The 15,553-nt window shown below is 43.3% G+C and overlaps 1 protein-coding gene and 1 pseudogene across 1 annotated transcript; both read left to right on the top strand.

Annotated features, from left to right (window-relative positions):
- The first annotated feature begins 866 nt into the window (after positions 1–866).
- LOC136537155 (uncharacterized) lies at positions 867–8,938 on the top strand (annotated as a pseudogene).
- A 2,834-nt stretch (positions 8,939–11,772) lies between these two features.
- LOC136539858 (acyl carrier protein 2, mitochondrial-like) lies at positions 11,773–15,302 on the top strand. The gene is made up of 2 exons (XM_066531852.1): positions 11,773–12,108; positions 14,937–15,302. The coding sequence occupies exons 1-2, from the start codon at positions 11,890–11,892 to the stop codon at positions 15,111–15,113; spliced, it is 396 nt and encodes a 131-aa protein (XP_066387949.1). The 5' UTR covers positions 11,773–11,889; the 3' UTR covers positions 15,114–15,302.
- Positions 15,303–15,553: the final 251 nt, after the last annotated feature.

Below are 15,553 nucleotides of genomic sequence, written 5' to 3' on the forward strand. Positions count from 1 at the left end.
CTGAAAGTTTTTTCATATCAAGTGAGTAACCAGTTTACTATCTTTGTTTGGTGCAATTTTTGGTTGGGTCTGATCGCAACACTTGCATCCCAATCATACTCCTTGTTTGCATCAAATCTGAAATTTCTTTACGCGTGTGTTTGATCTATTTACATCATTCATATCCTGTGGTCGGCACTAGGCAGAGAACCTCTAGTTTGGATTGTTATTTAACTTTACAACAACTAGATTTTAGATTGCATTCCTTGTGTATCACTCCCTACCAAGCTCCACATACAAGCCATCGTAATCGGTACTCTCTGGTCTTGTATTCGCCTAGCCATCACTTTCGTTACCACCACACACTATTTTTTTTCCTGTAACCCGCAGGGACTTCATAAGAGCTTCGATTGGTATGAGAGGTGAGGTTGTGAGAGCTACCAAATTTTTTTTCCATAAATACCTATTGTTCGTATTTAGCTAACCTTACATAGGAGATGGGTGGTGTTGAGATAGAAGATTGTGTTACTATGGCACAATTTAATGAACTCCAGCAAAGCATGGAAGAGAAGCAAGATCGGTTGACCCGAGATCTTCAGGCTCTTTTGACTGAAATCAGAGGGCGTCGTCAACCTCATGATGGTGCAAGAAACCATGGTAAAGATGGAGAAGATAGTGATGGAAGAGCTACTGCTAGAAGAGCAAGAGAACAAGTAAGGAGAAACCAAGGTGCTGCACATGGTAGAGGAAGAGGACGAGGTCGAAGAAATGATGACAGTGATGAATCTGAAGATGTGGATGAAGATAATCATTCCTAATATCATGGTGGTCACCGACGTCATAGAAGAGGCAACCATGAGGAGAGGTTTGGCAAACTGAAATTTACCATGCCAAAATTTGATGGAGGATCTGATCCTGAAGCTTACTTCACTTGGGAGTTGAAGGTGGACAAGATATTTCGCTTGCATAATTATTCAGAGGAGAAGAAATTAGCCATGGCATCTCTTGAGTTTGATGGATATGCTCTGATATGGTGGGAACAACTTCTGCATGATCGAGAAGAAGATGGAGAAAACCCTATTGCAACATGGGATGAGATGAAGCAAGAAATGAGAATTCGTTTTGTGCCGAAGCACTATCGGCGTGATCTTTTTGATAAATTGCAGAATCTGAAGCAAGGAAGCCTATCTGTTGAGGAGTATTATAAAGAGATGGAGAAAGCTATGATTAGAGCCGATGTGTGTGAAGATGAAGAGCAAACTATTGCACGTTTCATGGCTGGGTTACATCGCAATATCCAGCGCATTGTTGAGTTTCATCCGTACTGTCATCTTATTGATTTGGTACATCAAGCAACTAAAGCTGAACATCAATTGCAGCAAGATGCTAAGAACAGCAAGCCCTTGTCATATGGTACGAGGACTATGTCAGGAGGGGGCAAGTCAATCTCAAGGTTTACTGCTGCACCCTCATCAGCGAAAAGCTCAAGTGGAGACTTATGTTCTAATGTGCAGGGTATTTTTAGAGGGAAGAACACTGCTACCCAAGGCATGAGCTCTAAACCATCAGCATCCACCACTACTTCAGTGGGTTCTATAGCCAAGAGTAGTGGGATTCAATGCTTCAAGTGTGGAGGTCGTGGGCATGTCATCAAGGAGTGTCCGAATAATCATGTGATCATTGTGAAAGACAATGGAGAATATGAATCAGCTAGTGAAGAGGAAGTTGAGGAAGAGTATGATGATGAGGCTCATGAAGATGAGGAACATACTAGATGTGAATTTGAGCAAGGTGCTGCTCTTGTGGTGGCTCAAATTTTGAGCGTTCAAATGAAGGAAGCTAAAAATGGACAGCGACATAATCTTTTTCAAACCAGAGCTAAAGTGCAAGATAAGGTAGTCAAGGTGATCATTGATGGCGGGAGCTGCCATAATATTGCTAGTCGTGAGATGGTTGATAAGCTTGGTTTGAAACTACAGTGGCACCCTCATCCCTATCATGTCCAATGGTTGAATGATTCAGGAGATATTAAGATTGGATATAGAGTAAAGGTTCCATTCAAAATTGGTGAATATGTTGATATAGTAGAGTGTGATGTGGCACCGATGTCTGTGTGCCACTTGCTGCTTGGAAGACCTTGGCAATATGATCGATATACGCAGCATTGTGGGAGAACAAATCAGTACACACTAGATTTGAAAGGAAATAAGTTTGTACTCAAGCCTATGACGCCTCAACAAATCATGGCTGAGCACTTACAAAAGCAAACTGAAATTAGTCCAGCAAGTGAAGGAACAGAAGAGCAAAAGAAATTGAGTGCCATCCACAATTCAGTGAGTGAGTGCCACAAGCCAAATTTGAGAGATAAAAAGAAAGGAGAGGGAGAGCATCTAGTTATGCTAGCCACAAAATCTGAGCTGAGAGAAGTGAGGAATAACCCAGATCAAGTGCTCTTTGTACTTATGTGCAAAGACATTTTAATTTCACCAAATGATATCACCTCTCTTCCTAGTGTTGTGTCTCATCTTTTGCAAGACTATGAAGACATTTTTCTAAAAGAAACACCGGTAGGACTACCTCCCATTCGTGGAATTGAACATCAAATTGATCTCATTCCAGGGGCTGCACTCCCTAACCGTCCACCATACCGCACCAATCCTGAAGAAACAAAAGAAATACAAAGGCAAGTACAAGAACTTCTTGATAAAGGTTTTGTTCATGAAAGCTTAAGTCCTTGTGCTGTTCCTATGATATTAGTGCCTAAAAAGGATGGTTCTTGGAGGATGTGTGTTGACTGTAGAGCTATAAATAATATCACTGTTCGCTATCGTCATCCTATTCCACGGTTAGATGATTTGCTTGATGAATTGAGTGGTTCCATAATATTTACTAAAATTGTCTTGAGAAGTGGTTACCATCAAATTAGAATGAAAGCGGGAGATGAATGGAAAACTGCATTTAAAACTAAATTTGGGCTGTATGAATGGTTAGTTATGCCTTTTGGTTTGACTAATGCCCCTAGTACTTTCATGAGATTAATGAACCATGTCCTACGAGCTTTCATTGGAAAATTTGTAGTTGTCTACTTTGATGATATTCTAATTTACAGCAAGTCTGTTGGAGAGCATATGAACACACATTCGGCAAGTCTTGGATGAGCTTAGAAAGGAGAAATTATTTGCTAATCTTGAGAAGTGCAGTTTTTGCACAGACCATGTTGTGTTTCTTGGCTTTGTTGTATCAGGAAAGGGCATAGAAGTAGATGAATCAAAGGTGAAACCCATCAAGGATTGGCCAACTCCTATGAATGTAAGTCAAGTAAGAAGTTTTCATGGCCTTGCTGGTTTTTATAGGAGATTTGTGAGAGATTTTAGTACCATCGCTGCTCCTTTGAATGAATTGACAAAGAAAGGGGTTGATTTTAAATGGGGGAACTCACAAGAAACTGCTTTTCAAGAATTAAAGAAACGTTTGACTGAAGCACCATTGCTTGTTCTTCCTGATTTCACTAAAACTTTTGAAGTAGAATGTGATGCTAGTGGAATTAGGATAGGAGGAGTTTTAATGCAACAAGGAAAACCAGTAGCATATTTTAGTGAAAAATTGGGAGGTGCCCAATTAAATTATTCTGTGTATGACAAAGAATTGTATGCTTTGGTGCGTGTACTTGAGACATGGCAGCACTACTTATGGCCGAAGGAGTTTGTTATTCATTCCGATCATGAAGCTTTGAAGTACTTGAAGGGGCAAGCTAAGCTGAACCATCGCCATGCCAAGTGGGTTGAGTTCATCGAAACATTTCCATACATTGTGAAATATAAGAAAGGTAAGGACAATGTGGTTGCTGATGCTTTGTCTCAAAAGAGTGTGTTGTTAAATCAACTTGAAGTCAAGGTGTTGGGTCTTGAAAGTTTGAAAGGTTTGTATAATAATGATCCTGAATTTTTAGAACCGTATAATCATTGTAAAGATGGAAAAGGTTGGGAAAAATATCACATACATGATGGATTTCTGTTTAGAGCTAACAAGCTTTGTGTTCCAAATTCTTCTGTTAGATTGCTTTTGTTGCAGGAATCACATGGAGGTGGACTAACAGGTCATTTTGGACAGAAGAAAACATACGAACTGCTAGGTGATCATTTCTATTGGCCTAAGATGAGGAGAGATGTCATCAGATTTGTGGAACGATGCATCACCTGTCACAAAGCTAAGTCAAAATTAAATCCTCATGGCTTATACACTCCCTTACCTGCTCCTAACATTCCTTGGGAAGACATAAGCATGGATTTTATTTTAGGGTTACCTAGAACTCAGAGAGGAAAGGATTCTATATTCGTTGTGGTTGATAGATTTTCAAAGATGGCTCATTTTATCCCCTGCAACAAGAGCGACGATGCTTCACATGTTGCTAATTTATTTTTTAGGGAAATTGTGAGGCTACATGGGATGCCTAGAACCATTGTGTCTGATCGTGATGTCAAGTTCGTGAGCTATTTTTGGAAAACATTATGGGCTAAACTTGGAACCAAGCTCTTGTTCTCAACAACTTGTCACCCTCAAACCGACGGACAAACTGAGGTGGTGAATCGTACATTGTCAATGTTGCTGCGAACCATGGTGAAAAAGAACTTGAAGATTTGGGAGGATTGCTTGCCACATGTGGAGTTTGCTTATAATAGGACAGTACACTCTACCACTAACTTGTGTCCTTTTGAAATCGTATATGGGTTCAAACCTATTGCTCCGATCGATTTGTTGCCCCTTCCATTGCAGGAGAGAATCAACATGGAAGCTTCCAAGTGTGCTGCATATGTAAAGAAGATACATGAGAAGACCAAGGAGGCAATTGAACTAAGTGCTAAACGCAAGGCTACAAGTATGAACAAACATAGGAAGAAAGTGTTATTCAAACCAGGGGACTTGGTGTGGATACATTTGCGTAAGGATCGCTTCCCTGATAAGCGCAAATCCAAATTGTTGCCTCGAGGAGATGGACCATTCCGTGTTTTTGCAAAGATCAATGATAATGCATACAAGATAGATCTTCCAGCAAGCTATGGTGTGAGTACGACCTTCAATGTTGCTGACTTATCACCATTCATAAGAGAAGATGGATTAGAGTCGAGGACGACTCCTTTTCAAGAGGGGGAGGATGATATGACCACGTCATTAACCAACATGTTACAACCTCCAATTCAAGTAACACCAACTCAAGTATCACCTATATCGACACTAGCCCAAGCCTTTGGTGGCCCAATTACACGTAGTCGAGCAAAGAAGCTACAACAAGAGGTGAATGCGCTACTTTATGAAGTTCAATTTAATATTAATGAGAATTATATACTGCCTAAGTCGTGCACATTGTTGTTGCTCAGGTTCACTAAAGAGTATGGCAAGAACACACAAGGTGATGACCACAGAGAAGAATCACACTCGAACCAGACCAGTCCTGCAGAACAGTTAGAAAGAAATATTCATAACTTTTGATTCCTAGAGGCTATGAAGGTGAATGAGCACATTTTGGAAAGCTTATTAAGTCTACTTTCCAATGATGCTAATGCCGAGCAGTTCTGAGCAGTAACTAATGAAATCCGACCAGCTTAGTGCATACTGGTCAGACCGCTCGAAACTGACAGTACTGTCAAGAAGAAAATATCATAACTTTTTATTCCTGAAGGCTATGGAGGTCCATGAGGACTTTTTGGAAAGCTTGTGAAGTCTAGTTTCTAATTCTTCAAGGCCGACCAGAGCCGACCAGTTTTAGTGTAGATCCGACCAGCTTTAGTGCAGACTGCTCAGAGGGTTAACAGTCTTCTTGGGACATGATATTGGTACAACTTCTCATATTAAACTGTACCATTCTATAATGTTTCGTGGTGCATGCTATACATGGTGTGAAACCTTATCAAGTTAGATTTCCAACGCAACCAACCACATGTCTTTTGGATTTTCCAAGATGGAGTTATTGCCAAAACACTAATGACTGCGCAGAAGACCAACAACCATGCGAAAACTGCTCAGAAACCCATTTCGTGGAAGTCTATTCACATAGCCTGCCTTTTCATTTCCTTTTCGTGTTTATACCTATCTAGGAGGGCTATTCCTAGTATAAATATCCATGTACTCCTAAGCAAAAGAAGACTTTTGATAATTGAAATACAGAACCCCCTTTTGTTCAGCTGTGTGCTAACAAATATTGAGAGTGATCTCTACCCCTTTGCTCTTGTGATTTCCTTTGCGGGATTTACAGAAGCGGCGGCTTCATCCACTCCCAATTGGTGCTCCTACTCCCTTCGAGGTTTACCTTGATTGATTGTAGGTTGGTTTCTTGAGAGTGTGGTTGGGCGAATCCTCGATTCAGGTTGCCGGTTAAAGACGGTGGTTGGCTTTGAGTTTTATTTGCTAGGTTGCACTAGTTATCGTTGCCTGCAATAAGTTATCCGGCTGTTCTTTAGCTAGTTATCTGGTGATTGATCCTACGTCATGAAGATCGGGACATCGCATCATATCAGAGGGTAGCTCAATGACACGCTTTTACTAGAGTTGCTCTTCGCGGCTCCCGCGGAGCGAGCACAATGCCCCTCACAAGCACTTCTCTGGAGCGCCGCACAAGCTTCTTGCGTACTTCGATGGAGACCACCACCAAGCCGTCTAGGAGGTGGCAACCTCCAAGAGTAACAAGCACCATCGGCTTGCAACTCGATCACCTAGTGCCACTCGATGCAACCTCACGATGCAATCGCACTAGAATCGCTCACTCACACAATCGGATGATCACTATGAAGTATATATGTGATGGAGGGCTCCTAAGCACTCTCAAGCATGGACACAAAGTCCCCCAAGGTGCTCCACACCAGCCATGGCCGAGGGCCACTTCTATTTATAGCCCCAAGGGCTAAACTAGCCGTTACCCCTTCACTGGACAACGGTCGGGCCGACCGGACGCTCCGGTCGTGTTGACCGGATGCTGGACCTCAGCGTCCGGTCGCTCGCAGACGACCATATGTCCCAGTTCCAATGGTCACTTGACTTGACTAGACGCAACAGCACTCAACTGACCAGACGCTGGACCCTCAACGTCCGGTCGTTTCTAGTAAGGTACCGACCTCGACCAGACGCGTCTGGTCACACTTGATTGGACACAGCCAGCGTCCGGTCACACTCCAGCTTCTGTGTCATCGTACATCAACCTGACCAGACATAGCCTGCCAGCGTTCGGTGCATTCAGATCCAGCGTCCGGTCAGTTGACCGACACCAGCATCTTCGTGATCAACTCGTTTTTACTTCTAACTTCTTCACCCTTGCTCCAATGTGCTAACCACCAAGAATTTACATCCAGCGCAATAGAAAATAGGCATTCCATTTTCCTGAAAGCACCGACACCACAAAGTGTACATCACCATGTGTAAGTGTGTTAGCATTTTCACAATCATTTCCCAAAGGATGTTAGCCACTCAACTTGCCACGTCACTCGATCCTAGCGACAATGCAAAGTTAGATCACTCGAGTGGCACTAGATGACCGATATGCAAACAAGTTTGCCCCTCTTGATAGTACGGCCATCTATCCTAAACTCGATCATAAACTTCTCTACACACCTATGACCGATGAAATGAAATGTCCTAGGTTATATCTTTGCCTTGCGCATTCCATTCCATCTCCTTCAGTGTCGATGCAACACATGCACCAACACGATCAACAATGATATGATCCACTTCATATCATCATATGATCACATTGGTTCATCGATCTTGACTCTACTTGCTCTTCACCATTGCCATCATCCATCGACGCCAAGTCTTGCTCAAGCTTCACCGCCACGCGGTCCATCACTCCAAAGCCTTCGACTTGCCCTTCACGCTTGCAACTGGTCCATCAAGCCAAGTCTTGTCTTGATCTTCTCCACCTTGATCACATGACTCAATGTCATGTCTCATGTGCATTTAAGCTACTTCATCATCACATGTGTGAGCTTTGCAACATCTCCAAGCCATTTTCACCTTCATGGCATATGTTGCTCACACACATGTACCTGTGGACTAATCATCTGTGTATCTCACATAAACACAATTAGTCCACCTAAGTTGTCACTCAATTACCAAAACCAAACAAGGACCTTTCAACTTGACAGAGGGGAGGTGGGAGCCGGCCTGGTCGTGGGACAGGTACAAGCTTGGCTCGGATGACGAGCAGGACAACAAGCAGGAGCGAGTTTTGGCGGACTTTTGGGTAAGTGTCTCACAACATAGCTCAATACATCTCCTCCATTGCTTAAGTCTTTTATTGAAATAATGAACGGATACATCGTGTTTGTATGCAGAGGTACTTCAAGGCTAAAGAAGGTTGAGAGACCCTAGCAGATCAGATGACACACAGAGCCTGTAAGAAGTACGTCGGCAACATGATTCACGAGGCGCGACTCTAGGCCCACGTCGACTACTACAAGTCCATCAAGAAAGAGCCCCTCAACAAAACCGGCACAAGAAATGTGGCGCTGACCAAGGAGCAGTGCCTTCAGGTAGGTGAATAATATTGATTCGTTTTGAGATTTAGTAGGTCCAGAATTGATCTTCTTATATGGCAAACACTTGATGATGTGTAGGTGCCGGCCTCGTGGTGCATGTCGCATAGATCGGCATGGTCGAGGATCGTGGACAGGTACCTTGACTCGGCGTACATCACAAAGCACGAGCAAGGCAAGCGGAAGCGGGCACTGAGGACCGCTCCAACTCACCACCAAGGCAGCCGCAACCTCCCTGCATTCAAGCGGGCACTTGTATGAGATGTCATTTATCTATTCTAACGCTCAATTTTGCCTGATTTCTAATCATCTTGGCGTCTTTCTCGCAGGAGGTGGCACACCCGGACGTGCCGGTGTCGGAGTTTGGTGCATGGGCTATGTCCCACATGGGCCCAGTGAAATCCGGTGTTGTCTTCAACCCGGATGGCCCTGCCTAGGCTTACTCTGACCGAGCGTCCACGCTAAGGTCAGAGACTACACGGAGGCGGTTAGGGCGCTCCATGGCTCAGATCACAATCTGAGCACTGAGCCCCTTGAGACAGAGGTGATCATGAGGCTGGGGCAAGGCAGGAAGCACGGGCGGTTGTGGATTGCAGACGGCACCGACTCCTCGAGCTCTGCACCCTCTCTCTCTCCGACGTGAGGGCACGGAGCACGGCCAGAAGCCTTCCCATACGTGCACGGCCTACTCCAACACTGTCGCGGGTCGATGAACTTCAGGTAATTCTGGTTTCACTCGTCGTACATTGAACGTTACACACATTGATCAGATTTGCAATACTGAAACATGTGATTGAAACACTATAGGTTGAGCTAGCAGAGACAAGAGAGACGCAAGCGCACCTGACCGCAGAGTTAGAGGCCACGAAGAAGCAGATGGCGGACATGTATCAGATCATGCAAACCATTGGGTGTCCAAGTGCAGTTGCCAGCTCCAGCTCCGGTTCGACACTTCACTCCTGTGAGTATGAAAGTTTAATGCGTTCGTGCCGTTGGGATTGTCAGCCTTCGTGCCGTTGTGATTTTCGGCCTTCGTGCCGTTGTGATTGTCGGCCTTCGTGCCGTTGTTATTGTCGGCCTTTGTGCCGTTGTTTCTTGCAGGTTGGAAACCTCCCCGTGTAGGGGAGTTGCTGCCAAAATTTTCAATTTTGAGTCTAACACATGCAATCTCTTCTCTTTTGTGTAGCCTCCGTCGGCGGGTTCAAACAATCCTGCTAGCGTGTCACCGGCGGCTGATCACGTTAACCCTTCGTCGTAGTCCGGTCCTTCACCGCTGTCCGGGGGGCCACACCTGCAGTTTCCGTCGCCACAGTAGGGATGTTGAACTTTGTGATGTTGAACTTGTAATAATAAACTTGTGATGTTGAACTTTGGTGCATTTGTGATGGATTTTCGATGGATTTATTAAATATGTGTGTGCTTGTGATATATAATGCATGTTGGTGATATAGATGTGATGATTGATGTGTGTGTATATATATATAGTCTGTTACAATGGAATGTAAAAAAAATTTGCAATTCTCGGGGTCTTTGCCGAGTGCCATGGGCAAGGCACTCGGCAAAGTTTTTTTTTAAAAAAATTTCTTTGCCTCGCCGCGGCACTCGACAAAGTATTTTTTTAAAAAAAATCCAGAAATTCTTTGCCGAGTGCCTAAACAGGGACACTCGGCAAAGAAATTATTTAAAAAAAAATAAAAAAAACTTTGCCGAGTGCCCCTGTCTAGGCACTCGGCAAAGTTTTTTTAAAAAAAAAATAAAAAAACTTTGCTGAGTGCCTAGGTAGGGGCACTCGGCAAAGTACTTTTTTAAAAAAAATAAAAAAACTTTGCGAGTGCCTGGGATGGGGCACTCGGCAAAGTATTTTTTTTTTAAAAAAATTCAGAAATTCTTTGCCGAGTGCCTAAACAGGGACACTCGGCAAAGAAATTATTTAAAAAAAAAAATAAAAAAAACTTTGCCGAGTGCCTGGACAGGGGCACTCGGCAAAGTAATTTTTTTAAAAAAAAATAAAAAAAAACTTTGTCGAGTGCCTGGGCTGGGACACTCGGCAAAGTAATTTTTTTAAAAAATAATTTCTTTTGCCGAGTGCTGGGTCAGGCACTCGGCAAAAATAACCGTTAACGGCCGGCTCGCAACGGCCGCAAATATTTTGCCGAGTGCCGCCCCAAGGACTCCGCAAAATTGTTTTTTATTTTGCCGAGTGCCCCGATAAAAAGCACTCGGCAAAGACCCTTTGCCGAGAAAATTTTTACCGAGCGGACTTTGCCAAGTGCTACACTCGGCAAAGCCTTTGCCGAGTGCAAAGGGCTCTTTGTCGAGTGTAAAAACACTCGGCAAAGCCGCGGCCTTCGGCAGTGACTGAATGTCAATTAGGAGATATACTAAGAACCATTGTGCTGTCTTCACTGAGAACTACTATGCCACCTACAGGAACACCCTGACCAACTGGAGCCGGCCCTAGCCACTGTAGGAGGGGCTACAAGTAGGCAAGGGATACCCACGATCGGCCAAGGACAGAGGCAACCATCGATGACTAGGGTTGGCCATGCCATGGCCAAGCATCGGCTAACATACAAGCAAAAGTTTATACTTCAGATGAAGTCATGCTAGTGGTGGGTGTGGAGATCGTTTTTTTTTCATGCACGAGGGAGTGATTTTGTGGCGATTAGGAGCACGAGGAGACCACGAGTATATGACAAAGTTACACCAATTTTCGGAGGAGTTTTAAAGAGTTGTCGGAGTTACTGTAACCACCTGAACACTATAGTTACTTCCTTTGATCTGAATAAAATTCTCCGCATCTGGAATGTACCATATGTTAAATTTATGTCTCAATCATTTTACAAGCTACATATGATCATATTTACATCCATCATACACATTGTTGTACTTGTGGTATATTTTAATCCTTTTTATTTAAAAAGGAAGCTGGAGCCAATCAATGGCCCTGTTCCGTTTCGCTGAAATTTGTCTTATGCTAGCAGAAAAATATTATTCGTTCGCTGAAAAGTATAGCTGAAGTAGTTCAAGCGAACAGGGCCAATCTTTGCAAAGACGGATAAAGGAAAACAAAGAAAGAACAAAAATATGAGATTTTTTTATTAGGAGAACAAAAACAATATGAGATTTTTTTATTAGGAGAACAAAAACATAAGATGAGAAACAAATGAACAGTTTGACGGGCCAGCCCTGACAAACCTGGGCCAAGAATAAACAGGCCCATAGACTTGTGATAATAAAGTAAATAAATAAATAAAGGGCCTAAAACCCCACACCTGTTCTCCTACCTCCCCTCCGCCGCCGCAACAACCATTTCCTCCTCTAGCCGGTAGCCGCCGCCTCCGATCCCCTCCCCAAGGCTCTACAGAGCCAGTTCATCCAGGCGCGAATGGCGGCGGCGAGGAACCTGCTTCTGAGGCACCTCCGCTTGGCGGCGGCCCCGTCAGCGGCGTCCGTGAGGCCGACGGCGTCGCTGCAGGAGGCCCTGTGGGGGCGGCGGTGGATGTCTTCGGAGGATGCCAAGGGCTCTTTCCTGGACAAGAGCGAGGTCACTGAACGCATCATCAAGGTCGTCAAGAGCTTCCCGAAGATCGACGACCCCTCCAAGGTATATACACTGCTGTCACACTCTCCCTACCGTTGGCTAGCTGGAGCAAGAGGTGCTTGATGGGATCAAACCGGCGATCGAATCGAATCCATACAATAGCTTCTTTCCGAGGAATGAATATTTGTGAGAAACACAGACGTAGCTGGGTTGTTAGATCTATTAGCAGTGTGCAATAATGATAAGCATTTCTATGTGTAAATTGGATTCAAGTTCAAAGAGTGATTTCATTTGGCTGACAAAATGGCTGCAAGCTGTGGTGTTGTTGCTAGTGTTACTTCAACTTGATTCTGTTGATTATCATGAATTTCATAGTTGGTAAACTTTAGCTAATAGCAGAATGCTTAGGGCTATTCCCTAATTTGTTCAGAAATATTTTATTTTCTTACTCGGTGGAAATTGATAAATGATTACTAATGAAATGACTCATTTTTGCTGGTGAAAACATGCACTAATGGAAAATTGGGAGTTCTCTATATAGTTTTATTTGTTTTTTGGGCATTTTGGTGCCCAAGATTTCTTGTGTAAATCAAGCGGAGTACAACTAGGCGCTGTTTTGTTCAGTGTAGACAGTTACTTCGATAGTTTTCAAAGAGATTGAGTCGTTCAGGAATTAGCATACCATATTGAGATTCAGCATCAAGAAACCAAATAAGAAATCCCTAAACAAACACAAGTGTCTGCAACTAAAAACAGTTAGTAAGCTTGAAAACATAGACTAACAGAAAGTCTGACTAGGCATTTAATTAGTTGCCTTAGTGGCTATGGATTAGGCAATTTGTCCAGTTATGGACGGAGTCTTTCCTTTACTCTCCTGAACAAGCCACTTGATCTGAGGACTTACAAATTGAAGGGGTCTGGAATCAAAACCAGATTTTTACTACAATTAGGATGAAGCTAGATACCATGCATGACAGCGTCTCCTCTTGGATTCCAAATCTTACTATTCTCTGCTTGCCTACTGGCAGGGTAGCACTTGTGCATAATACGAGAAATCGAGCATTTAAATTAACTCGGGCTTCCAAGTTGCTTAGCCTATCAATATTTGCAGGTGCTAGCTTGGGCATTGGGCAAAGACATGAATGTCAGCGCTTAATACTAATAGTTTCATCATGAGACAAACTTCTGTTATACTGTATTTTTAGCCTTTTCCACATAACGTAGCAGATATTATGCAGAAAAAAGCATTCATTTACATGCATATAAGTAATTGCATTTTGTACAATGTAGCAAGGAGTGACGACCTCAATCTTTTGGGAAAGAACTTCAGTCTTATTTTCCAGCTTGCAGCAACACAGTGGTGCCTATTTAGTTGTTCTACGTTAGCTATTTGTTACGAAAGTGTCTAATCATCGTCTTATGCCTGCATTGGTCTAGTTCATGTTCATGTATAGGCACCATCAATAGATCCATTCATGTGGTAGGCAAAGCTCATCAGGGCAATCATGAGATGCAGCATTTACCAGTGAATTGGCATGGATATGAAGTTTCTGCAGTTGCTTTTGTTGGCATTGCTGCCTATTGTAATGCAGCATCAGTTCTGCACTGATGGTCCTTGGAGTTTTAGTCAGCCCATTCATTTGGTTGGACGCATCTGGGCATGGCAGGAAAACTCCAGTTCCTCTGTTGCTCTGTTTTGCTGGTCGCAAAACAGTTAGTTGCTGCTTTGCCAGAGCAAATCTTGGCAGATTAATGACTCCTTCCATTATTCTGTCATTGCGCGGAAGTGTCCATGTTTTCATTGTCTTTGCATTGGCGCTGCCATTAGTGATGTGAACCCGTCTTTCCTGCCTATAAGCTTGTGTCTTTTGTGTGTGTGTGTGTGTGTGGGGGGGGGGGGGGGGGGGGGGTCTGTAGGGGTTGTTTGTTCTGCCATGATGGAGATAATGATGCTGGTATCTCTCCATGGTGCTGTGGAGGATTCTTGAAGATGAGAGGCAAGCTCCTCGATAATAGTAAGGTCAAGGTTATCACCCACTGTTGAGCATTGTTGAGCTCTATCGTCTGGTAGTCAGACATTTTGAGCCAGGATTCATGCAGGCGTTGGTGCAATGGGACTAGGGGTATATGGTTGTTGGTGGCTAAGGGAAACTAGGATGTTCTGACTTCTGAGTGCCTGGGAATGGAGGGAAAATTAGGGTATAAATACCTTAAGGCAGACACAATTTTGACATGATTATTTTGCGCGTGTTTAGTTGGAGGGAAAGTTGGAATTTGGCTACCGTAGCATTTTCGTTTTTATTTGGCAAATAGTGTTCAATCATGGACTAATTAGGCTTAAAACGTTTGTCTCGTAATTTTCAACTAAACTGTGTAATTAGTTTTTTTTCATCTACATTTAATGCTCCATGCATGTATCGCAAGATTCGATGTGATGGCTACTGTAGCACTTTTTTGGATTTTGGGTGCCAACTAAACACGCGCTTTGTTTTCCTGCTGTCTATTTTGGGATTTTCTCTCTCGCATATGTGTTTATCTTTTCTGCATTTTCGTGCTCTATGCATGATAACTATAGGAAATCAGCAAGAATAAGTGAGAGCTGAGAATTGTATATGATAGCCCTAACTCTTTTCTGTCAGCAATCTAGTTTGCTGCTTGTTTTTTGTACTTATGCGTGACGGAAAAAGAAAACCTATGCACATAACAAAAAGAGCTGCTAGCAGGTTTTCACCTTGGTTCAGTCATCTTCCTCCTGTTGTCCTTTTTCTCTAATCTGTAAAGTTCCAATAAGTAAATGCTGTCGAGACATGAGTGTTTGGTTACATTTTTTGCCTGCAAGCTTTAACGCTTGATGACAAATCCTCAGTCAGTTTGTTCCCAATGACCTGTAGGTGACACCAGATGCCCATTTCAAGAATGATCTTGGCCTAGACAGTTTGGATGCAGTGGAGGTTGTTATGGCCCTTGAAGAGGAATTCAGATTCGAGATACCTGACAATGAAGCTGACAAGATTGACTCCATCAAAGTTGCAGTTGACTTCATTGCCTCGCACCCACAAGCGAAATGATAAAACGCTTTGCCTGCTATAGTTAAGCTATCGTCCTTAATCTCTGTTTATGAAGGGAAGTTTGGCTTGAAGATGTACACTACCGTGACCATTTGGATACTTTTACTGATGCTACTCTCCTTTTTGGAACCAATTTCGCTACTGTGGATTGTCTGCACTAAAACATGAGAAGGAACTTGTTTTCTTGTATGCGGCTTTCCCCGCTCATCAAAGAGCAGACATAGTTTCTTTGGCCTGTATATATGGAGATGTCAGTGAAGCTTTAAGAACATAATAGTGCCTATCGAGTTCACCACCGCTGAACATTGCCTATCCAATTCACCACTTGTCGGTGTTTCGAATCACCGATCAATAAATTTGTGATTTACGCGTCTAGCCTGGATGGTGTGCTTAGAGGACACAAGGATTTATACTGGTTAGGGCGGAATGTCTCTACATCA

Source organism: Miscanthus floridulus, chromosome 2, assembly GCF_019320115.1.
Source record: "Miscanthus floridulus cultivar M001 chromosome 2, ASM1932011v1, whole genome shotgun sequence".
In the NCBI taxonomy this organism is placed as follows: Eukaryota; Viridiplantae; Streptophyta; class Magnoliopsida; order Poales; family Poaceae; genus Miscanthus; species Miscanthus floridulus.